Below are 26,058 nucleotides of genomic sequence, written 5' to 3' on the forward strand. Positions count from 1 at the left end.
TGCATGGCTCATTGGCTTCCGCCGCAATCAGTGTGTACCGTGAATGTGTGTGTGTGTGAGAACGGGTGAATGTAATGCACAATCTATGCAAAGCGCCTTGGATGAAAAGGTTTTTTGCCGCGGTAATACGGTATACCGCTACATGCCTAGTGACATCATCACCCTATGTGGGAGGAGTGAAGGCGTGTGTGTGTGTGTGTGACATCATCACGTCTCTTACTGTCGCCATTGGCCATGTGGGAGGAGTGAGGCCGGCTGCTGCTGCTGTGGCCTCCCTCGCTGCTGGGCGTCTTGGAAACGCTGCGGTCCGCCGCCATGGTGGGCGTGGTCCTGACCTGGGGACGGCCCCTCTTCACAGACCCCGCCTTAGAAGCCGAGGGCTCCTCCTCCTCCTTGTCTCCGCCTTCCTCTTTGTTCTAGACGGGCGGGGACAGACCAGAGGTTGCGTATGTATGTATGCATGCATGCGTCCAGTCAGGTTCAGTGAACAGTGGGGTCTCCATCTCGTTAGCTTCTAGATTGTCCTCACCTTGACTTTCTTTCTGTTCCGCTTCTTTGTCGTTCCCTTTTCCACTGGCCAGATGATTCTATCAGCCTTCACCCACTCATCATACCTACACCACACAGACACACACACACACACACAGGTTAGCACACAGTTATTTTGTGAAACCACGGTTTCAGTTATTTCCTTTCTTTCAACTGTTAAAGTGCCATTTGCCAACTGCTGTAACATGTAATATGTTTATATTATTACAGGGTTCCACTAAACAGTCTGGTTATTCCTTTCGGCTGGTTATCAACCCATGTTGTGCGGGAACCCCTTTTGGCATTATGTTATGCTTTAGCTATTGAAAAATAGCAGACCTACAAGCTCGTAGCGCGCCACCGAGTGGCGCGCTACGAGCTTGTAGGTCTGATATTTTTTCAAAACCCGAACGACTGACATAGAAACATAGGCTTTTTCAGAAAACTGTCAGGATGTAGAAGACATTTTTTAGAATCTGATCTCAGGTCAGAATGGGTTAACTAGACAGCTAACATCTCATGCCTCCAGACAAACAAACAAACAAACAGGTACCTAACGTTCCATCCATAGTAATGAACCAGGTAAAGAATGTCCCCTTCGTCCGTCTGGGTTCTCTTGATGTTGGCTTCATAGATCTTCTGAGTCTTCCCCCGACCATACTTCACTCTCACCTTCGTCCCCGTTATGGAATCATCATCCTCACCGTCACTGCGCACACACACACACTTTTATGTACCAGCTTTTGGGGAATATTTCAAAAGCATGTCAGCATTGAAATTGGACAGTAGTTTAGTAAAGGGGCACTCATCAGTTCAAAGAAGAATCTGAAATGTCAATGAGTCGATTAAAAACATCAATGACAGTTGAAACCCATTTATATTATAATATAATATATTATATTATAATATGAAACCCAAAGTTTATATTGTGTCATTTATTGAGAAAGTGTTTTCCATCAATAGCCCAATAATGAAATAAAAGTGTAATATTAAATCGAATCAAAGATGAGTCGTATCTTGACACGTGTAGTTTCAAGGCATGTCATAAAATGTACGTTTGGGGTCACCCTCTGTCGGAGTCGGACTGATTTAAATGTACGTTTGTGGTCACCTCTGTCGGAGTCGGACTGATTTAAATGTACGTGTGTGGTCACCTCTGTCGGAGTCGGACTGATTTAAATGTACGTTTGTGGTCACCTCTGTCGGAGTCGGACTGATTTAAATGTACGTTTGTGGTCACCTCTGTCGGAGTCGGACTGATTTAAATGTACGGTTGTGGTCAACTCTGTCGGAGTCAGACTGATTTAAATGTACGTTTGTGGTCACCTCTGTCGGAGTCGGACTGATTTAAATGTACGTTTGTGGTCAACTCTGTCGGAGTCAGACTGATTTAAATGTACGTTTGTGGTCAACTCTGTCGGAGTCAGACTGATTTAAATGTACGTGTGTGGTCACCTCTGTCGGAGTCGGACTGATTTAAATGTACGTTTGTGGTCAACTCTGTCGGAGTCAGACTGATTTAAATGTACGTGTGTGGTCACCTCTGTCGGAGTCGGACTGATTTAAATGTACGTGTGTGGTCACCTCTGTCGGAGTCGGACTGATTTAAATGTACGTTTGTGGTCAACTCTGTCGGAGTCAGACTGATTTAAATGTACGTGTGTGGTCAACTCTGTCGGAGTCAGACTGATTTAAATGTACGTTTGTGGTCAACTCTGTCGGAGTCAGACTGATTTAAATGTACGTGTGTGGTCACCTCTGTCGGAGTCAGACTGATTTAAATGTACGTGTGTGGTCACCTCTGTCGGAGTCGGACTGATTTAAATGTACGTGTGTGGTCACCTCTGTCGGAGTCGGACTGATTTAAATGTACGTTTGTGGTCAACTCTGTCGGAGTCAGACTGATTTAAATGTACGTGTGTGGTCAACTCTGTCGGAGTCAGACTGATTTAAATGTACGTTTGTGGTCAACTCTGTCGGAGTCAGACTGATTTAAATGTACGTGTGTGGTCACCTCTGTCGGAGTCAGACTGATTTAAATGTACGTGTGTGGTCACCTCTGTCGGAGTCGGACTGATTTAAATGTACGTTTGTGGTCAACTCTGTCGGAGTCAGACTGATTTAAATGTACGTTTGTGGTCACCTCTGTCGGAGTCAGACTGATTTCCTCATGTCATGATGCTGAGAACAACCCCTCTTTTCCCCCAAAATGTAATTAACAAAAATCGCATTAAGTTGCGAGTTTGAAGATGGCTATTTTCTTTTTGCCAAACATTAGGCCCAGAATAAGGATGCTATCTATAGGGCTCAAGAGAGGAAGTGGTTAAGGTCGTCTCATCAACTTCAAATGATACAGGGAGCATCGGCCGCACTTCCCTGTTCTCCCAGCAGGTGGCAGGCTGAGCTTAGTTCAGGTTCCATGAAGTGGAAGTCATTTAGAGCAGCAGGTGTCATAAGTCAGATCATAATAAAGAACTACATGGAAAATAACAGACATCTAATATAATAAGATTCTTAGTTTTATTGCCCACGGTTACAAAGAATTGCTTTTTAAAGTGTTCTCAAACCTTTTCATAGCATACCCATGTACACGCACCTCGACGGTGGGTGCAGGGCCAATAAAGCAATCATGGAAGTAGGTAGGACTTTAGCTATTGACAAATTGCAGATCTACAAGCTCATAGCGAGTTTGTAGATCTGCTATTTTTGAAAGATCTTGGAAAATGTGGCGCATATCTTTGAATATATAATTATTTCAGAGCAAACGTTTTTTAACTCAAGTCTTTGCTTCTGGGGGGGGGGGGGGGGGGTCCCTGGAACAACATATTTACAGATGGGGGGTCGGCGGCCAATTACATATACGTTTTGGGGCCCTTGACATGAAATAGTTTGAGCACCACTGATATAGAAACATAGGTTTTTCAGAAAACTGTCATTTTTTAAAATGGCTTAAATGGGTCAAAATGAGCCGAGAGAATCACTGGCCCTAGAGATCAAAACGGTGAGGAAAGAGCAGACGTCCATTCCATCTCACCTCTCTCCTCCGCCTCGCCTCCGCTCTGCCTCGTCGTACTCCCGCTCGTCGTCGTCCTCGTCGGACTCCGACTCCTCCATGCGTCGGTTGCTGCGCCTCCTGATGGGAGGAGGCTCTCTCTCCTCCCCGCTGGTCTCCTCTCCCCCGTCCGTCTGCCTCTCCTCCGTCTGCCTCTCTCTGGACGACACGGGGGGAGATTCCATCTTCAGCTGACACCGCCGCGCACCCTGCACAGACAGACAGACAGACAGACAGACAGACAGACAGAGAGACAGAGAGAGAACTATGAGATCCAACTTCTAAATTTGAGCAAGAATCGTGCATTTATCATGTTTCTGCAACGAGAGAGACTTTGAGAGGTTTAACCCTGCAAGACCCGGATACGTTTCTACTTTTTCAAAATTTCTGATGGTGTTATAAGGACAAAGGGAGTCTACCAACGCGCCTCAAGCCTAAAACGGCTGATCCGGTGCTTCACAGGTGCAGGGACATCAAAGTTGCAAAAGGAAAGGAGACTGGAGCAACACGGACATTTAGAGCCTTTTATTAAGGTGCTGAGTATGTTATAAGGAGTTTTAAGTCAAGCACTTTCGCCACAGTAGTTGGCGCCAGGTGCCACATTTTTGAACGTAGTAATGTTCAGCAACTACAGACAATAAATATTTCCATGGATAAAAATTGAATGAGATCTCAATTCTTGACACATTTTGACATGTTTTAACCGAGTAGTTCTGTAAACCAACGGTTACCAAACACATTTGTATGGGTACCGGGCGTCTAGTCTCTCTTGTGGGTCTCGACTTGAACGTTTTGGGAATCACTGCTGTAAAACCATGCACCCTTATGTATACAGTGTATCCCGTTACAATATCTGCTTCTATTTTAACCGCCTAAATTTCAAATATTCAATCTCTATCCGTTTCCCCCGTTCCTGGAAAGGGAAACCGCAAATGATCATTTGTGACCAGATTTGACTGAGAGACTGCCATTGCACACATTCCAGCTTTTCACCAGAGGAGGAAAACTTTTTTTTCCCCCCAAAATGAGTTAATAGCACAGGCAGACTCTTCGCATACTAGAGCATGTCTGAAATAAGTGTCAAAGCTGAAATTGACATGTAAATACGAAAAGAATGCTTAAACATGTAGCTATTGTAATGTTAAGAGACCACAGAAGTGAACCTTTCAAGCCCGTTTTCTCAACTAGCTGTTTTCTGCAAGACATCACTCTATAAGCCTCTATATCTCCAAAACTGGTGGGTCAAACTGAACAACCAATATGTCAATTTGAAGCTATGATTCCCTGCTTTGATATGAAATGAAAAATTAAAAAAAATCCAATGGCAGTCTCCCAGTCAAATTTGGTCACATTTGTTGATGTGACATTGAAGTTGAACAAGTGTCCATGACAACGAAAATATATGATGTGGAGACAATAAAAACTATTATCATCATTGTTATTGAAGGTGGCAACCATTTGCTCGGTAAAATATTTCGGGGGCATATTTAGAATGTGTGCAGGCTTGAGTACCGTATGTTGAATCTAGTTTGCATTAATGCGGATTTAGTTGACACAATAAAATAAAATGGCGATAGTATTCCATGTGGGGCAGACAGCCCGTCACAGCCAGATTTGGGAGAGCAGCGCAGCTTTGTTGTTTTGCGAGGAAAGCGGTAAAATGAGACTTTCGTGGGTTGTTTTTGTCTCGGATTTAGTCCGACTGAGCGTCACAGTATAACTCTATGGGGAGTCGGGGACACAACAAAAGCGACACAAAAGTATCTCAGGAGGGGGGCGCTCACGTCACGGCTAAAATACTGAATCGAGTTCACCAGTTCCCTCCTCCTCCTCCTCCTCCTATACCTCGATATGGTGTCCCTCTAGCAGAAACGGTGAACCCGGAAGCAGCGGGGACAGAGATATCCGATTTCTCCATAATCATTTAGAGTTGTGGTCGTTGGGTTAGCCCGCGCTTACATGTGCGCTGTGGCACAGCTACGATACGTCAGAGTACATACAGTACATAGTACATCATCTCTGCCCGAGAGAGAGAGACCAGATGGGAGCAGGAGGAGGATCTCACTGCTGCCAGCATCTGGCATCGAGTCAAGCCCCGCCCACTCACCCTGGGAGAGGCGTGTCTGTCCTTAGGCCCCTCCTCCTTTTCACTCTCACTCTCCGACTCCACCTTCACCCTGGGCTTGTCATCTACGGGCTCCGCCTTGATTGGCGGAGGGGCCTGGACCTCCACCCACGCGGGCTTCGGATTCGTCAGCGTGGTAGGGAGGCGGGGCTTATTGTGATGGATAGTTCTGAACGTGATGGAGGCTGAACGGCAGTACTCCTCGAAGCCAGCAAGGTACCTGAAGCAGACGAAGTACGTTAGCATGAACAACAGTGCAATTCATAATTCTTCACCTCAACAGTGTGCGTGTTTGTGTGTGTGTGTGTGCGCTGTGCGTGTGCGTCACATACTTTTTATAAGCAGTCTTAACATTGTATGAAGCAGCCGAGTTGAGAACAGGAATTCCCAGATCCATGTACACCTGCTTCCATACAGTACCACTCTCGATCTGAAACACATCATCATTATAATTATTATTAATCCATTTTGACCCGAGATCAGGTTCTAAAAATGTCTTCTCTACATCCTGACAGTTTTCTGAAAAAGCTATGTTTCTATGTCGGTCGTTCAAAAATAGCAGACCTACAAGCTCGCTATGAGCTCGTAGATCTGCTCATTTTCAATAGCTAAAGCATAGCATAATGCTAACACCAAAAGAGACCCGAGCACTGGACCACAAAAGTAAGTTAGCCTTGGGAACTTAATGGTCCCAAAAGCCTGGACCAGTGCCAACTAGCCCCGTCGACGTGCAAGGAATTATCTCATGCACAAATCGAGCACTTTTGAGAGACACTTTCAGCGTTTAGCTGTGTGCTTGTGCCGCACACTGAAAATAGCCGACATGCAAGTTCACAACGTGACATACGACATGCTGTGGACTCGTCCAATACATCCAATTTCAAGTAATATACATTTTAAAGTAACTAAATAAATAAGTTGTGGCTCTTTTCAACTAGCAGAACTTTCCATAAACTGGAACTGTACAGCCCAGCAGCCGTTAAATCCAGTGTTTACAGGGAGGTACTTACTACTACTACGAATAAAAAAATAGATAGATCCAACAGCTTTGCAATGTATTGCCGTTTTCTAAACCAATAATTCCCAGAACTCATGTTAGTACCACCTCCTGAGCAGGGGCCCAAATTAGGTTCTGAGAACCTCATGTGAAACCGAGCCAAAGTGTACGATATAATAAACACAGAACCGGTGAAATACAGACGCACTGTTCGCTTAGTCCTCGAGGTCGAAAAGAAGCATAAACACAGGCTTCCATTAGAGAGGGCATGCGCATGCATGAAGGGAGTGGCAAAGTGAGTTTAACGTAGTTTAATGCAAGCAGATAGGACTTTTCTGTTTGGATGTAGGGGCTAATTTGGGCTATCAAGGCCAGAAAGTAGGGTTTTTTTGCCACTCGGTAGGTGTTCCTGCATAACTTCTGTTATGCAGGAAGGTATGATGATGAGGTCATGCGCATACCCTCTGTTCTGTGGCTGGCAGACAAGACAGACAGACAGACAGACAAGACAGGTATACTAACGCTCCGACAGCCTCCCAGCTGATAGACCAGTCTGAAGAGTTTGAAGAGGTTCAGGTCTTTGTAGCCCAACACCGGAGGTTTATTGATAGGAGTGCCTGAAGACAGATGCATGAACATATAGCAACACATTAACAATGTTTAATCAATTGCGGTTGTATTTCACACAGCTATTCCTATACTAGTGAAGACATCAACTTTTTATATATTTGCCATTTTAAGCCCAACTGTGAGACCGGAAATAGCAGAGCTTGTTGATCTAGTATGTTCAGGGTTTGACCAGGGGGGCAGTCAGAGAGATATTTTGTGAAGCCACTAAGGAAATGAAAGTTCATATAATGGCCTGTTGTGGCGCTGTCACTGGACCCAGAAAAACCCATAGCCCCATAGAAGTCCATGTATTTTGGCCCAACTTCACCTAGACTGTATTACCTTAATAAACATGGTCATGAATACTTTTTGCTTCCAGTCACTAGTTTAAAGTCTAATTTCTAATGTCATAATATTCTTTTTGGAAAATTATGGTCCCATTTATAAAAAAAATGACCATAAAGTTGCGCATGTTCTGAGGGGCGTGGCTACCGTTACAGTCTATGAACGGGATCCCCCACCCACTCGAGTCAAAATGAAAACCAACGAAGAAGAAGGGGGAAGTCCCGCCTCGTTGTCTGGGCCAGCCAATGGGCCAGCTGGCCTGAGCTGGGCCAAAACGGATCTAGAAAGATGGCGACTTCCATTGCAAGGACTGACAGGCTTCATTTTATGTTCATGTTAGACCCGCGGAACGCTTTGTCCATATTTTTTTACAGTCTATGGGTTTGACTCTAGCACGCAACTAAACGATCAATCCAACATTTATCCTTGAGGACAAGGGGGAAAGATCTTACATTTTACTATACTTGTGGGGACATTTGGGGCGCGCACACACACACACACACACACACACAGTCTCACCTCTGTCCTCCATGAACTTATAGAGTTGTTGTAGGAAGTGATCTCTCTCCTCTGGGTCCGGCTCATCATCGGGCTGACAGACAGACAGAGGAGCCAAGCATTAACTTAAGTCATATATAAATATATATATATACTTAGAAATAGCCCATCTACACGTGACTTGATATATGTACGCAATCTACGAGCGGTTACCGTCCATGTGGTTAACCCAGATAAATGAGTTCAATGCAGATCTTGAATCATATGCTTTCTCATTTCTAAATGAGGGCCATTCTAAATTATTTGCAGCCCAGTTGCGGTGTCAATAATACTAAACATTAAACACGCAATAAAACGCCTCCCCCTGGCCAGCCGGGGCGCCTGATGGGAGGGGAAAGGAACTGGTTGGAATAACGTGTTCCTTCCACGCAGGGGGGAAACTCCCCCCCTGTCAGGTGTAAAGGAGCAACTTGGGACACTCAAGCATGAAGGAAGCATGAGTTAAGTCCGTTGCTCTCCCCAGGTTGGCGGAGGGTGTGTATAGAGCCCAGGATCTTAGGACATTAGATGATTGACACAGGGGTGAAAAATGAGTTACAAAATCGTGGGATAAAAAATATATAAAAAAAAGAAAGAAAAAAACACGCAATAAATCAGTGGAGCGGAGTATTATTAACCAGTGTTGAGGACTCCAACAATAATAAACACGGCATTATTTAAACATCAACGCCAAGCAAACAACCGTGATGGTACCGTTGGTACAAATCATCCGGCCCGTCTCTCTCTCTCTCTCTCTTCCTCAGTCACAGCACTCGCAATCGCCGACCCCTGTTGGTATAGAAACCGACAGTGCACTGTCGGACGACGAGACCAGCAGGAGTCGGGACAGAAGCATTGGCGGCAGCGCTGTCGCTACGAAAACATTAGCCTATACCGAGAGAACGACGAGAGCGCATGACCGTTTTCAATTGGAGAATATTATGAAATGTGCAACGCCAAAGACAACACAAGACACCTCGACGACGCAATGTTTTAACAAGCCGCCAGACGACAGGGTATACCTCAACAACACAAACGTTATGTAGTAGGGCCTGTCCAAAAAAAAAAATCGATTCGAGTTAGAATCGCGATTCTAATGCCGTCCGATTCAGAATCGATTCTCATTTTCCAAAAATCGATTTTTCGATTTTAATTTCACAAATGTACCTGTGCATGCAATGCATTATGGCCTGGGTTTCTGCATAGTGCATTTACTACCAGCTAAGCTAAGCCTGCCAATTGTATTTATTTTACACCCGTTTTAATACTAATGTATTGTTCTGGTATTGAGTGAGAAGAGATTTTGTAACTTTTTGTACTGGTTCAAATTTGTGCAAGCTAAATAAATGAGACATGTTCTTACTCTTGGATTTTAACCTTTGTGTGTTTAAATCATACTCGTACTAAATGTACTCTGCTTTCATGCCAGAAGACTGGAGTAGATCATGCTAAAATTCCATTTAATTGTTTTTAATAAAAAAAAAAAAAAAAAAACTGCTTTAGAATCGAGAAAAGATCTTTTTTGAATCGAGAATCGGAAAAAAATCGAAAAGATCGTTTTTGAATCGAATCGTCACCCCAAGAATCGGAATCGAATCGAATCGTGGGACACCTAAAGATTCGCAGCCCTATTATGTAGTAAACACGGCTGCGTTACTGGCAGCCGTGTTTGGTAGTGGCATTATGATAATCAGTAGATCGTCTCTCAAACCTCCTCTTTAACGTTCTTCTTTTTCTTCACGACTTCCTCGTCCTCCTCGTCCTCGCTCTCCTTCTCTTCCTCCTCTACGTCGTCGTCCTCGCTGGAGGACGACTCCAGGATCTGACTGAGGTCCATCTTCCAAACGTCAGGAACTTCCTGACACCTCATGAACAGATGAGCTCCATCGTGACCTGGAGGGTAGTGGGGGAAACATGAGCCAATGGCGTGGCATGGTAAGGTATAAAAAAACATTTAAGAAAATATGAATTATTTAGGATCTACGACTAGTGTTGCCAGCTTGTAGAACTGTTACTTTGACTATTTCTGCCGAAAGACAAGCATTGTGAGACGACAACACACAATTGTGAGACAACACCTGAGCGGTGAATCGATTCAAATGAGAAATATAGTACGAAAATGTGCCGTCTATTTGAAAACGTTATCCCTAGAATAATGGCTGACAAAGAGTAATCGAGGGTTTCAGGCCTTAGAACCCATTAAATGAACACAAACTACATTGTAAATACAGAGAATGATGGCTCGTTTATTGGCTGTTTAGTACCTTTCCTGCTGCAGATGTCAGGTTTCATGATGTTCTCTGGTTTCACTTCGTGAAGGTCTTTCCTCGCCACGGTGAAACTGACAAACACACATCACAAAATATGATATTGTAACTATTTGTGCGTTTGTTTTTGGACTTTTGGGTGTTTTGGTAAGACTTTAGCGACGAAACACGGGCCAGACTTGGCACACGTCCACAACGTTAGTACAATTTCAGGACTCAAACTCTCGGCTGCAGATTTCCTCCCAGTGCGGAGGAGGACGGCTTAAGATGACCTCTCCTTTAACACATCAACAGGCAGGCAGGCGTTGACACTAAGGGTTGCCCACCTGCCCTTGGCAGGTATATAAATCTTTCGGGCAAGGGGGAAGTTTGCTTTCAGGTTGCTCAACCGCGCAAGTGCTCGTTTGAGAGGGCACGAAAGCGCCTGTAAGCACACAACATCTGTCTAAAACGCCTGAACGTGGCCAGAGCGCTCTGTCTTCTGGTCTGTGGAATATAAACTTAAGAGCACTGTTTTAGCTATAATGTGCCGTTTTCACTGTATACACAATATAAAACAACAAGTGTCAAATTGTCAAGCCATAGTCATATTCATAGCCATGTAGGTATCTGGCATGAACATTGAGGTATGGCATTTATCGCACAGCCCCCAGTGTTGAATATAAGCGGCAATTAAAAATGTACCTATGATTTTATAATGGATTTACTTTTCCGGGGGAAAGTGGGCATGACCTTTGGCCAAGTTGAATACATGGCCTGTATTTGCCCGACAGGGCAAGTGCCTCTGAGACCGTAGTGTCAACCCCTGCCAGGTGTTAGTTAATTATCCTGCCACCGCCGGTGTTTTTCAGTGAAGACCCTTTATAAGACCCTCAGGGTCTCTGGCAAGGGCAGAGCAGACGACGTTTTAACCCTGGCACTGTGGCAGGCAAAGAGTCCTCATTCAGACTTCAGGCTACCTTTCACAAGCTACCTTTCACTTGATAGTATCATTTGGTATCACCTCTGTCGGCCAGGAACAGGGCCCATATTACCGGTATATCTTTTTTTATGTTTAGTCAGAATGTAATGCATCATTGTTGTACAAAGCTCACAGGCAGGTTCTCTGCTTATATGTCCGATACGTGCATGTTGGAGTTGATCGTTTCATACAGCAGTACTTACAACTTGGAGTCGGCGAAGGACCGAACCAAACACTGCTCTCTCTTCACAGTTAGCTCATCATTACAGCTGGGAGACACAACCTAACAGGAAAACACAGAAATACAATTACAGTTGTTGGTACAGTTCTTCGTTATTCACATGCATGTACAGTTAAGTACAGCTGTGTGTGTGTGTGTGTGTGCTTGCACCCGTTTGGGTTCCCAAACGGTTCCCAAAACCATGAAAAGGATAATGGTGGTGCTATGGTTTTATATTTAAATATATGAACATATTATGCCAATGTATGGCAAGTATATGCATAATGTCAGAATATATAGCATATTCAAGTTCATATATGTGGATATAGGAAATACATGTCTCTATATAGCTTATGTGAAATACGGTATGCAGGCGGACAATTTCAAATATTATGTAAGAGTTTATGGAAGATGATTCTGAACATAATTGCTACAAACTAGCTTGACCACTCTAATGCTCTAATCTTGAAATAATGACTGAAAATAGCTACAAGCTCTCAATGCGTCACGGATGCTGGCTGGCTTCCATCACATGGGTACAGGCTTTAGTTTCGACATACTATTAGTCCGACTGTCATTAGATAGACAACCTATACCTCAAACCCTAACCCCCAACCATAACCGCAAGCACGGAGCAGCGCATGTTCGCCAACTTTGACGCATGTTCGCCAACCTTAACGCATGTTCGCCAACCTCACCGCATGTTCGCCAACCTCACCGCATGTTCACCAACGTCAACGCATGTTCGCCAAACTTAACTCATGTTCGCCAACCTCACCGCATGTTCGCCAACCTCACCGCATGTTCGCCAACCTCACCGCATGTTCGCCAACCTCACCGCATGTTCGCCAACCTCACCGCATGTTCGCCAACTTTAACGCATGTTCGCCAAACTTAACGCATGTTGGCCAACGTCAACGCATGTTCGCCAACCTAAACGCATGTTCGCCAACCTTGACGCATGTTCGCCAACGCCAACGCATGTTCGCCAACCTCAACGCATGTTCGCCAACCTTAATCCGATCGTTGTTTCCGCACGTCGGTCCTATGGTGTGTCGGATAAGCGTGTGCAACCCCATCAAATCAGTCGTGGCGACTGAGAACTTGAATATGTGTGTGTGTGTGTGTGTGTGTATATGTGTGTGTGTGGAGGGGGGGTTTAGTGCAACGTACCAGGCCCAGGTACCACTGGTTGCCATCTGGTCCCGTCTGGACAGAGCAGACTTTTCCCAGCAGTTCATCATTGACCCGCCTCGTATCCTCCTCTTCCTCCTCACTGGACGAAGACTCATGCTCCTCATCCGCACTAACGCACACACACACACACACACACACACACACACACGACAGTTAGGAGACGGTTTACTTTACTTTTCACAGTAACGTGTTTATTTGACCATGTGCAGCAAGGCAGTTCTGGGAGGATGACAGAAAAACTGGCGTGCAATGTCAAAGCACCAACGGCAGGTGGTAGGCCTGCCTGCCTTAACGAAGGGCAACAGTGTTTACGAAATAGCCTACACCGCATCACGTGCAGCCATTCTGGAAAGTCATTTTAAACTCTCCGTTCATTGTCAATCTTACATAAAAAGACGACAATCCGCACGAATAGCTGAATATAGGAAAGGAGGGGGGGGGGGGGGGGGGGGGGAACAAAAAGGTGGATATACTCACACGGCCTGGGAGGAGCGGCGGCCGCCGCGGTTTGACTTCTTATTGATGACGGGCGTTCCAAAATGCTCAGGGTTGGTCAGTGGCAGCTGGTCCAAAGTCTGCTCACAGTGAAAGAGAAGAAGAAGAGGTCCGTGTGACCGTGACGGGGACAGTTAGCAGCGGAAGCGCTTCGATTACAGAAATCTGAATCTATAAACCAGTAAAGAGGAGCCAATTCAACCGTGGGATATTCAACCGGTACAAGTACGAGAACAGCTCACCTCACTCTCCGCAAAGTGTCGCTCTCCTTTCAGGCACAAGGATGTCCTGCGGAGCGTCTTCTCGTCGCCATCGTCAAACACTGAAACACACACACACACACACACACACAGTATGTGAAGGAACTTCCCTTCAGCTAATGTTCACTAGAAGTGTGAATCTTCATTGGCCTCACGATTCAATAACAACTCGATTCCATGATGAATCTAAATGCATTTTTTTTCTTTTTTTCAGTTAACTCAAACAGTCAAATACATGGCATGAAATCATGTAGCTTAAACATTGACTGAAACGCTAGTTTACCGACTGTGAGACTAGTAAGACGAGGGTACTTCACAAACCGTACAGAACACAGTAAAACATCTCAGCCTTACTTCAACTCACTCTGGTCGGCCAGGGGACGTGAGGCGGAGTATGACCCTTTTGGTTTTCCAAAAAGGGACCCCAGCGGGTCCATTTGGTTCCATTGGTACACTCTCAGAGTTAAATTAAAATTGACTTTACAATATAGGGTTCCCAGAGATAGAAATGCCATTAAATGGGAGGTCCGTAGCCTAAATGCATGTAAAACGGGGGGTCCTTGAAATTAAACTGGTTGAGAATCACCGCTAGAGCCATAAAAAAATCTTCTTATGGGGGTCCCTGGAAAATGGGGGTCCGCGGGATAATTAGTGTCAATTTTGGGGGTCCTTGACATGAAAAGGTTTGGGAACCAGTGCCATAGCAGACCTACAAGCTCAGCTCACAACTCATCACGTTATTTTCTGCTATGAAAATACTGTCAGACAATTTATGACTTGCTGATCTCCGCCTCCCTCAGAGAGCGCGTCAGTAGAATTAGCATGTAGCTCAACGTAGTAGTGTCACAATGGGTCCGGGGACACCCCAGGGGTCCTTGAGGGAGTTCCAGGGGGTCCCAAAGGCTAAATGATAGTTTGGAACCAAATGGGCCCCTTGTGGGGTCTGTAAACTCTTGAGAGTGTACAAACATTTTGTACACCAGGAGTTAAATGAACATTTGATTTTACAATATAAATCGGGGTCCCAGAGAGATAGGAATGCCATTAAATGGTTCGTAGACTAAATGCATGTCAAACTAGGGTCGGTCTTTCAAATTAAACGGGTTGAGAATCACTGCTAGAGCCGTACAACTCTTCTCTTATGGGGGTCAATGAATTGCATATCTTTTTACATGCCGTGGGGGAGGGGGTGTTCTGCTGGCTAATTAGTGTCAATTTTGGGGGTCCTTGACATGAAAAGGTTTGGGAACCACTTGAGAAAGTAACTGGGCAATCTACTCTACAACAAACATTAAGCAGGCTATAATTGATTATGTCATGTCGTTGCATCAATTCAATACAAAAGGAGCTTCGTTAGCATGAGAAAACATACGTTTACATTGCCAAAAGCACGTGTCAAACATATAAAAAACTGTTGGAAACGGGGAAAGTATATAGAGCTGGAGGGGGTACAGCAGTTTGGAAACAGAGCTATGTGAATAGAGTATTGTCCACAACATCGCGATGCATCTTAGAATCGATTCATTTCCACACCTCAAGTGTGTTCCTTAACCACATGAACTCTAAGCTTCCCTATTTTTGGCAGGGCATGTATGTGATAATGCTCCAACACACAGCAGAAACAGGCGAACAATAGCTGATGATCTACAATCTCACAACTCCTTCGCTCTATTTTTAAACATCAATGTACAGCTGTACTGTCAGGTCACCCGCCGATTGAACGCCACCCATCTGTTGTGAACTCTTAAGAGGTCATGTGCCAGGCATAAATGATAACCATGCAGTACTTTCAGAATTTACAATCGTGCGTGACCGATCCAGTGTGTGTAAAGTAAACGCGACATCATTCAATTCATAACCAATACTGTCAAAAGACGGCCTGTTTTTCATGCGTGAACACCCCATGGTGATCCGTCATGCTCAGTAGTTCATTGGTTAGGTAGGTCAATGCCAATCTTAAGAGTTCAGATCCCACTTCTGCCATCCTGCATGTGGTCTGAATCTATGGAATTTTCCAGATTAAAACCCCATTTTGGGCGGGAACCCCTTTCGGCGTTAGCATTATGATTATGCTTTAGCTATTGAAAAACAGCAGATCTACAAGCTCATACGAGCTTGTAGGTCTGCTATTTTTCAGAAAAATGTCAGGATTTAGAAGACATTTTTAGAATCCGATCTCAGGTCAAAAGGGGTTAAGTTCAGACACTTCTCACACAGTAGCATTCTGTGTGTAGAAAAAATACGGTATTTGTGGATAAATGAGGAAGTGAACATGTCATCACTCAGACATGGCTGCCCAAAATTGGTTGACATTTTGGATCGTGGAGTAAATGTGTTTTCCCCCTTTCCTACTCAAAACAAATTCACATAAAAAAAGACAAGACATGAGAAACAATCTCAACAAGAGCGTTGTCGGCTTGTAGATCGGCTATTTTCGCTAATCTCTCAAGAAAGATGGGACTTGTATTATTATTAATTCATAATTATGTTCGGGACCTGGAGAGACACCACATTTGGGATTTAGGGAACACCGGGGTCATTCATCCGACTAGGACGACGTCATTTATCCCATTCTGACCTGAGATCAGATTCATACGAGGTTTCCACTGGACACACACTGGTCTGATGAACCCATTCTGACCCGAGATCAGATTCTAAAAAAGTCGTTCTTCGATTTTTCAAAAATAGCAGACCTACAAGCTCGTAGCGCGCCACTCGGTGGCGCGCTATGAGCTTGTAGATCTGCTATTTTTCAATAGCTAAAGCATAACATGATGCTAACACCAAAACGGGTTCCCGTTCAGAATGGGTTATAATGACCCACAATGAGCATGAGAGCACATGGCGAGGTTACTGTGTGCACGTTGTAGACATCCTTACCAACTGTGTAGAGGCTGGCGTCGGTCAGTTTGCTGATCACCGCCTCACTGGACAGACCTTCGTTTGTTTTGACCTCCACCGTGGACCCCACCTGGACACACACACACACACACACACAATGTTCAGACATCAGAAACAAAATGCACCCAACACAACACATTCTCTCATGAATGCGACAGATGATGGATTCTACTGATCCTTACAATTACCGTAATATGACAACTGCCAATACAGATTGCGCGCACGCACGCACGCACACACACACACAAATAACATGTCTAAACTAAAGCCTGTACCCACATTCATACACCGATGGCGGAGGTAACCATGCAAGGCACCACCTGCACATCGGGAGCAATAAGGGGTTCAGCGTCTTGCTCAAGGACACTTCGACACACTGGGGGATCCCGGGATTCAACTGGGAACCTCACGTTCCCATCCAGCTGTTCTACCAGCCACCTTGCCTACCTACCCTACCCCCCCCGTAATCCGTATCATTTTTTAATTTTAGGGTTGAGTTTTCAACCCTTTTCATATCAATGAAGCAGACTGGAAAACAGTGCAGAGAGTGGCGAGGACAGCGGAAGAAAATCATCGGGACGTCACTGCCTTCCATCAAGGACACTGCCCCACAACCGCCGTCTAGTGTCATCCAGGGCCAACATCAGGAAAGACCCCACCCAACCACCCACAACAACCAGGGACTGTTCACTCTGTTGCCTTCTGGCAGAGGGTATCAAAGAGCTTCCCCCCCCCCAAGCCATTAGACGTTTTGAACAAGTGCAATATCCCCTAACCTTCTCTTTTAACTGGCATACTAAAAGCCAGTGAAACGACATTTCGTTCCCTTATGAATTTTATGCATCTGCTGAATGACAATAAAGTTATCCGTCCATCCATCTCTAGGCACATTATTTAATGGGTATTTTGAGCCACGGACCTTGATGATATTTGGCCTCTAAGATCCAAAACTAACGAATATGTTGTTGTGTCCACAATTCCATTCTGTATTGATGTTGGTAGGGAGAGATAACAGGCAAACGTTGAATTGTGAATAGACTTCTTGTAAATTAAGCAATGCAGATGTGTAACAATAATTTCATTTAAAATGAAACCAAATGGTAAATATGGTTACATTTTACACTGTACACTTGCCAGTACTACCGGGTATAATACAATACAAATGAACATTGTATGTGAATCATTCAAAACAAGGTCTGGAAGGCGCTCTACAGTAAAATGTTACATAATTATTAATTAAAAAATATATTGTAAGTATATTGATGATGTAAGTATCCTTTCATTTGTTTATGTGGAGTTTAGATGACTTTACCTCCACTCCTGACATCACAAACTAAATGTTGGGGGTGGAGCAGATTTAGCTGATCAAACACCTTTTCTCAACATTCATCGTTTATGAAAATGCTAAATTATAGTACAGTACAGTTAAATATCTAGAATTTAAAATAATCCGTTTCCCTGTCCTAAAATTGGGAGTAGTGTGGAAAAACTGCCATCATGTAAAAGAACTTCAGTTAGACTCACAAGCTGTAGCACCAATTCACCATCACCCCCGAAGGTGTATGTAGGTGGCAAAGTATTTAATCCCATTACTAAGAACATTACTCTATAACAGATTAGAGGATAAAGCAATTAGATTATGATGCATTATAATAATGAATTGCATTTTTACAGCGCTTTTCCAAGTGCTCAAATGGTCATTCATTCATACATTGGGACTAGGCGAAGCGGCGAACAGCCGACGCCAGCGTCCTCACTTCCCACATGCACACACCAAATGTGGCGAGCTCACACCGACCGCCTCATTGGAGGCAACGTAGGGTTCAGAGTCTTCTTGCCCAAGGACACTTCGACATGTGGACAGGAGGAGGAGGAGCCGGGATTCAAACCGCCGACCCAGGGATCATTGGACGGCCTGCTCTACCTCCTGAGCCACAGCCGCGCCCTAAAATGCATATAAATATGCAATAGATATTTCATCTCACCCTCAATGTTCCTTTAACCTGGTCATCCTGCACAACCTGCGATGTTGACTCTCCTTTCAGGTTCACCTGAGGACAGAGACACAGAGAAAAGGTTAGCCTGGCGTGGCCATACTAATATCACAGAGGGATTGATGTTTCTTTTCACCGGCACATTCACGTCTGGCCATCGCGAGGCTAGAGAAAAGTGTGTTCGGTTAGACATATAAAACGTAGGTGCCAATTCTGGCTCTGAGGCGCGTGTCAAAATCGAAGGCACAGTTTTCCCCGAGATTCCTTGCGGCGTGCGTAACATAAGTCCCGGAAAAGACATGCTGCGATTGGTCAGTAGTCACTTGAGTGACAGCGAGAGACATGGAGAAGTCGCAAACACATTGAGACGGAGTGGAGTCTCTTTTACAAGTGTGAACTGGCCAAGAAGCAGAAACCACATTACACTTCAATGCTACATCGTACATGTCAAATTTAACAACAGCCAAAAAATACATCCATGACATAACTCAAGAAACCTATACAAAGTACACAACAAATCTCCAACAATGGAACACTAAAGGCCTATTCATAGTCTGGATTTTCGGTGGTAAGGTGACCACCGCTCCGGTGGTGAGCTGACCACCGGAGCTGAAATAACGTTGAGCGGTGGTGAGTAAAAACAGAGAGAAGGGCTGGAGCGGTGGCGGTGGTGGTTTGCTCTTCACCGCGGCTCGTGACGTCATGTTGTAGTTCGGTGGTCACCTAACCACCGAAAATCCAGACTATGTATGAGCCTTTACAATGACCGGGCGCAAGAAATTGTGAACAGAACTATATACACAATGTACATTTTGAAACAGGAAAAAAACTAAATATATAAGGGCCTATGCAAAGGCTTTTAGCCTACACGTCCGAACATGTGCAGGTGCTGGACTGTACATTTAAGATGACTCTTTTGAAACGTCTCAAAGGAACTTTTGAGGACAATTTTAGTCTGGTTTGCAGGTCGTTCCACGACCAGGGGAACACTTTTTTACCCCCCCCTCAGATTTGAAGGCTGGCACTACATTCTTGTAATGCAAGAATGGCTTTATAAATGAAAATATACCAATGATGCAGCCGGCGGGATGTCAATGAGAACCAACCAAATGCAGCATACGACGAACAGTGATGCGTTCTGAAAGGTGAGTTACTGTAGTTATGAATGTCAGTGCTGCATGGTACAGGGGCTCCAGTTTGGCTAGGGTGGAGGAGCACGCAAACCTATAACCAACGTATTCACCCCCATACATACATACATACAAAGTCAGTGCAAAGACGCGACATGTGGGCGAAAGGCGAACGGTATATAATGAGCGGGTGGCTCTCAAAAAGGGCAGACTTGGGTGTTTTTGTAGTTGCAGTCCTAAGTATAAAGCATTTAAAAATGTGTTATTTGTCATATCTGCGGCTGCCCTGTGTGCACCTTTTGCTTACAAAACAAAACAAAGAAAAATTGAAATTTGTATTCCTAAACAACGGAAACAATTTAATCGGTAATCGCAATTATTTGAGGGACAATACATTGTCAAGTAAAATGTCATAATCGTGGGCGCGGCAGCCCTATTCAGATCACCTACAGTGTCAGTTCAGTAGTATTCTGCACTGATTCTGTTCTGGCACCAGTCAATTTTTTTGCAATAATACGTATGAATTCTGGGGGCCTCAGGATGCAAATGTTTGAGAACCACTGTCTGCTACAGACAGAGAAAATGAGTTTCCCCACTCATGGCACTGACGAAAGAAACGTTTGCTAGTTTTAACCTCACTTTGAGCACAGAGCCGAGCACTTTATTATATAAGCGTTTAATTATATTTTCTTAAGTCTCAGTCCTAAGGAGTCGTCCTTAACTATTTGCGCTGCGGGTGAGTCTTTCACTGCCATTTCTCCGTCGTCTTTGAGACCACCTTTGATTTTGAGACCCAAATTTTGAGGACAAAGGGTGCAAGCAAGTTTCCCCCTGTACAACAGTGTATATGTACTATTGTGTTGTCTTGTTAATATAAAATATAATAAACAAAACTTTGCAGATCGGCTATTTCTGGATAAGACGTTTGTCAGTGTGCAAGCATTTTCTGTTGTATATGGACTTTAATGTTGGCCTCGTTAGCACTGGTCTTTAGCCTCAGTAAGCATCGAGATTAGAAGAACACAAACTTTTATACTGTATAGTAATATAAGTTCCCAACCTGCAAAAGGCTGGTCTCAGTGTGAATTGAAGGTGGAAAAACAATCTAATCTTATATGTTTGTTGGTGAAATCAACTAATCAATTTGTTGACAAAGTCCTACTACTTATTAGTCTAATAAGTATGTTTTGAGTGGACAACAGCCCTGCTAATCACGTCATCACTTCACTATTGCATAAAGATTCAGGTTGAAAATCAGCAAAGTGCTTAAAATAACAAGCAAACTTAACAAAGTCTGACTCTCAGTATCGGTCGACTCGATGGCATCATTGCAGTTTCTCAAACCAGACAACCTCTCCCACAAACGCTGCAGAATGTGTGTGTGTGTGTGTGTGTGTGTGTGTGATTCTACACCGTAAATTATAAAATGTTGAGGAAGCCGTCATCTGCTCCTCAGGCCGGAGAGTATTTGACCAATCACAACAACGCAGTGTTTACAAAATGTTTGAACGTCCATGTCTCCTAAGCAGCTAGCTAAAGCTTTAATTTCTCCAGACTCAGAGCTCCGCCGCTCAATCTGTCGGCAACTCCCGCTACGACGTGTAGCGTTTGTTGTCCGTTAAGTAGGCATGGAAACAAAGACACGCCGCCATCGGAAAGAGGAGGGCTGAACGCAGAGAGTGAACGCAACGGGCCGACGTCCGGTCTCTACGGGGCCCAGAGGCAACTTCAAAAGGAAATATGTTTTTGCCCCCGGATTGCCTGGGCTTCTTTGACTTAATTTGGTTTCCAGTGGGAGTCATTTGCGTGACAGCATTGGTGAAATGGAAGAGGGAGGCATACACCGACGTACTTCCATAGCACAGTGACGGACAAAAGCATTTTAAAACTGTTACTGCATATATTGACGTCTTGACAGTGAACAGCGACACCCTAACTGTACGCGGAAGCCACGGGTGAGTCTTCACCGGCCACGCATGTCAGACTAGTTAGTGCGTCGGAGCAACGTATGCGCCCCCACGCCCCTCTCTCCTAGCCAATGTACTGTCGTATTGGAGCATCTATGGTGAGTGTTTTGAGAGCATCTTACCTTGACCTTCACCAAGCGTTTAACCGTCTTGATTTTAGCCTCACAGAACGCCCCTCTGTACTTGGCACTGACATCTGTCCCCACACTCAGATAGGCAGGCTCATCCACTGCCTGAACACAAACACACACACAAATATACACGTCAGTGACTTAGTTCTTAGAATCACATAAAATCGATATTGACATATAGGTTATAGGATAGATTGCGCTAAACTCAAAGCATCAAATGCGTATGATTATTATTGAAAAAAACTGAAAACTATTTCCAACTTCACATGGAAACCATTACAGTGACAGATGACCAAATAATTAACAATGACGTGTATCGTTTATGCCGTGGAATGTAAATGGATCCATCATTTCCGTAAACAAACAACATGAACAACAATAAAACAAACAAACTAACACTAGGGACATGGAAAATAAAAGGAGTTAGCACTGACCGTCTATGAACAAACAATAAACGACAAACTAATACCGTGGGTGGACATAAACAATGAATAAAGCGGAGAGGACACAAAGGTAAACCCCGGTAACCAATCGTGTCCTCTCCAGAAACTGAGGTTAATTGTTTTACCCTCTGGATTCAAACCCAGGTGTCCTACGTTAGAGATTAAATATTGAATGCACTCCCGAGAGGGAATCCCTGCTTTGCCAGGGGAGAATAGATGTTGGCCTTATGGGGCTACTACTGTCGGGTCGTACCCACCCCGGCACTACTAAAATGTATCCCAGGAAGTCTAGAAAGACCACCTTCTCCATCCACTGCAGATGTGCGTGTTTTAGAACCGATTCATATATATATACTCTGCCGTCCTACCGTACAGATTGGGTTAAAATAACCTCTTTCTTTTTCCTCGTTTAAATAATTTCCGGGAATGCAGCTTTAACAAGAACCCAGAGAGAGCGAGAGAGAGAGAGATCAGTGAGACTGCGTCAGTCACGTCACTTACCTTCATGTTTGAGTCTATTTGAGGGAGTCCAGCTCGAAAAGAGTTGCACGATCTGAAAGACAGCAAGGAGAGGACATGAGTCAGTGTACAAGACACGAACATGGTTAATGGTTAATTAAGGCCCCGAGTGTATACTGATCCGGAGGACCAGAACCAAACAGACCTGTAAGGGTCCATCTGTACACTCTCAGAGTTAAGACAGACAGAGGACAAACTGTCCAATAGTAAACCATCTGGTGGTCTCCCCTATGGTTGGTTAACTATGAAACCATCACAACAGAAACTTTCAACCCTGCAGATATAAGACTGTTCCCGCTTTGCCCTCTCTCTCTCTCTCTCTCTCCGAGTGTGTGTGTTTGTGTGTGTATATGTGTGTGTCTCACGTCGCCATCATAGTTCTCCTCCATGTCATATACACACACACACACAGTGTCAGAGGCTAATAATGCTAAGGCCTCCGATCAAGTATATAAACCGCGTTCAAAGTGTTGGTAGAAGTGGTGTCGTGGGTGTTTTCCAAACACCACACATTAACAAAAGATGTATATTAGTAAATAACGACACAGAGAGAGGGGGGAGGAGGAGGAGGAGGGGGGGGCAGGCTAAAGCTAATGCTAGCTAGCACTAGCAGCAGGGAAAACTAAGCTAGCTGATGAGAAGCAAAGCGAAGGAAACAACAACTCCATGATGTTTGTGGGGGAAAACGTTTCACTGACGAAAACCCGTGACGAAGGTTCCATATAGGAACACATTGAGGAGAAATGAGAAATAACGAAATTGAGGACACGAGAGAAACGAGAAAGAACAACATATTCCCTAAAGTCCAGATTGTTGGGGGGGGAGGTGAGGTAGGGGGGGGGCTAGTTGAAACTAGCTAGCCTGCTGCTAGCTGGCTGCTAGTTGGAGGTTTAACTGTGCTAACAAGTAACATCCCAATTACATGATGCGATCACAACAATCACTTCACTAAAAAACATCCTCACGTCAGCGATTATTTATGTAATAAAAAGCTGTTGGGTTTTTTTTTCCACCAACCACACACACACAAAAAGGAAGTAGATTTCCCTGAGCTTTTTTAGAGCTGCCATTCCATTCCATTCAGCTGCTTTTTATTTATTTCAATATTAACAAAACGGCGTGAAGTTAGTGCTTAAAATAACGGCCCAAAAGGAGCCGTTTTGACGTCTGCGTTCGTTTCGTTCCATAGCGTAAAGGAGTTGCATAAACGTTGCGTTTTATAGTTAGCGGTGGATGGATGAAATGGTGTTGCTTTATTATTTTTCTACTTACAGACAAACGAACGACACACACACACACCACGGCTCTGCTGCTGCTGCTGCTGCCCCACTGTCTGTCTCACGTCTCACTGGATGGATGGATGGAACACACTAGGATACGACGGGGACGTCACTAATACGCGTCATTGTAGTGCTTGCTTGCTTGGGCGCGTGGTGGTCCCGCCCTTGAACCGTGTGTGTGTGTGTGTGTGTGTGTGTGTGTGTGTGTGTGTGTGTGTGAGAGCCTGTCAGTGTCAGGCACATGCAAAGGGTGAGGGGGGGGGGGGGGGGGGCTTTGTGACTACTTTTGCCTCTAAGTACCCTTTCCCTCACACAAAAATAAATAAATAAACAAGACGACAAATCCTGGATTGTGGCCCCGGGGTGCAGGGGGCCAGTAAGGGCCAATGTGGCCAATAAGGGCTTATGTGTGAGGCCTAAGGGCCCCCCCAACTGTTCAACAAACAAACAAAATCATTATGGTTTTATACAGTTTTTCTTCCTGGAAATAAAAACGTCTGGGTTTCCGAGGCTAGTGTCGGTATACCAGATTGACAGATAGCTTGCAGTCTTTGCTTTGATGGTGAATTTTATAACATCCTCGAATGTGAAACAGAGTGATCAGCTGAATCTCACTCACTCACACACGCATGCATGCACGCACGCATGCACGCACGCACACACACACACACACACACACACACACACACACACACACACACACACACACACACACACACACACACACACACAGTTTTTAATATCAACTAACTATGCATCTCTAATCTATCAGGTGACTCTTTCAAACGGTAGGTGAAAGCAGGAAACCTCTCTAGACAGAGCTTGGATGAACTTCAAACTTCAGGAGTCCTGAATGACACGTTGGCTCCTAAATGGTAATTGGTGCATTTATATAGGGCCTTTATCCAAGGCGCTTTACATAGATGTGCATTACATTCACACTGACACACACACACTGTGACACACACACACACACACACACACACACACACACACACACACACACACACACACATTCACATTTATATCAGATGGCCGAGGAATCCAGGAATCCATGTAAGGCACCTTAACGCAATTAGGGGTTCTGACTCAGAGTCTATCTCATTTGGTTCCATTTGTAGCCTACACTCAACACTCTCAGAGTAAAATGAACACTGATTTTACAATATAAATTGGGGGTCCCAGAGATAGAAATGCCATTAAATGGAGGGGTCCATAGACAAACTGGGGGTCCTTGAAATTAAACAGGTTGAGAATCACTGCTAGAGCTGTAATCAACTTCTCTTATGGGGGGTCCATGGCGTATGCTTTCAAATGGGGGGTCCGCGGGCTAATTAGTGTCAATGTGTGTGGGTCCTTGACATGAAATTTTGGGAACCACTGATCTACAAGGTCACCCCTTGTAGATCCGAATCCGATCGGCTGGGGCGGCTTGTTGCACCGTTCGTTCACAAGGCTGACGTCACCGTAGCATCCTTGGCATCGTAGCCCGACGGAGAGAGGCAGAATAAACAAGCTTGTTGAACCGATGCGCCTTTCCTCTGCGCACATTGGCTGCCCGGACGCCCGGACGAGAAATGCGATTGGTCCGAGCGGCTCCTCGATTACAACGGGCCCACCCGCACATTTTCTCGCGCGACGATAGGTCGATACGAACGCGGCGCTTCTGATGGAACCCGTCGTCTATTGGCTGGCTGCCTGTCCACAGGAAGGAAGGAGGCGTGGCTCGGCTTCACTTGGTACCGAATGTACCTTGTTTTTTTTAATGACTTCTTTCTCTCATGTCATTATATATATTGCATATTTTTTTATTTACATAATATGCTTTTGTGCCACATAATTTAATGTGGCACAAAGACAGATCATTTTGTAAAAGTTCTTAGAGTTAAAAATTGTTTTAATTATTCACCATAATAAATGTGTTCATCTGACTGCTATGCTATCCACCACCCCATATCATATTATGTTAAGACCTAGGCCTACTTAGTTGTAAATGAAAGCTTGCAATGGTTGGTTGGTCTCCTGACTCCTGGTGTGTTTTGGTCTTAAGGACACTTACCAGTGGTCGACAAGTAGTACTGCCCGAAACTCATAATCCCA

The 26,058-nt window shown here is 44.6% G+C and overlaps 1 protein-coding gene across 2 annotated transcripts in view; it reads right to left on the reverse strand.

Annotated features, from left to right (window-relative positions):
* arid4a (AT-rich interactive domain 4A) overlaps positions 1–24,010 on the reverse strand; it is a 40,036-nt gene extending 16,026 nt beyond the window's left edge. For both annotated transcript variants that reach the window (XM_080784664.1, XM_080784663.1), the window contains exons 1-19: positions 23,951–24,010; positions 22,661–22,712; positions 21,708–21,818; positions 18,480–18,545; positions 16,474–16,564; positions 13,576–13,655; positions 13,316–13,413; positions 12,815–12,947; positions 11,625–11,704; positions 10,458–10,534; positions 9,905–10,086; positions 8,176–8,248; positions 7,225–7,319; positions 6,038–6,135; positions 5,688–5,925; positions 3,563–3,789; positions 1,082–1,237; positions 530–614; positions 221–416 (exon numbers count right to left, since the gene is read on the reverse strand). In XM_080784664.1, the coding sequence (XP_080640790.1) occupies positions 221–416; positions 530–614; positions 1,082–1,237; positions 3,563–3,789; positions 5,688–5,925; positions 6,038–6,135; positions 7,225–7,319; positions 8,176–8,248; positions 9,905–10,086; positions 10,458–10,534; positions 11,625–11,704; positions 12,815–12,947; positions 13,316–13,413; positions 13,576–13,655; positions 16,474–16,564; positions 18,480–18,545; positions 21,708–21,818; positions 22,661–22,666 (2,092 nt within the window). In that variant the 5' untranslated portion in view covers positions 22,667–22,712; positions 23,951–24,010. The remainder of the gene's footprint in view (positions 1–220; positions 417–529; positions 615–1,081; positions 1,238–3,562; positions 3,790–5,687; positions 5,926–6,037; positions 6,136–7,224; positions 7,320–8,175; positions 8,249–9,904; positions 10,087–10,457; positions 10,535–11,624; positions 11,705–12,814; positions 12,948–13,315; positions 13,414–13,575; positions 13,656–16,473; positions 16,565–18,479; positions 18,546–21,707; positions 21,819–22,660; positions 22,713–23,950) is intronic.
* Between the last annotated feature and the right edge of the window lie 2,048 nt (positions 24,011–26,058).

This window comes from Protomyctophum bolini (genome assembly GCF_963924005.1).
Source record: "Protomyctophum bolini genome assembly, chromosome: 15".
Lineage (NCBI taxonomy): Eukaryota > Metazoa > Chordata > Actinopteri > Myctophiformes > Myctophidae > Protomyctophum > Protomyctophum bolini.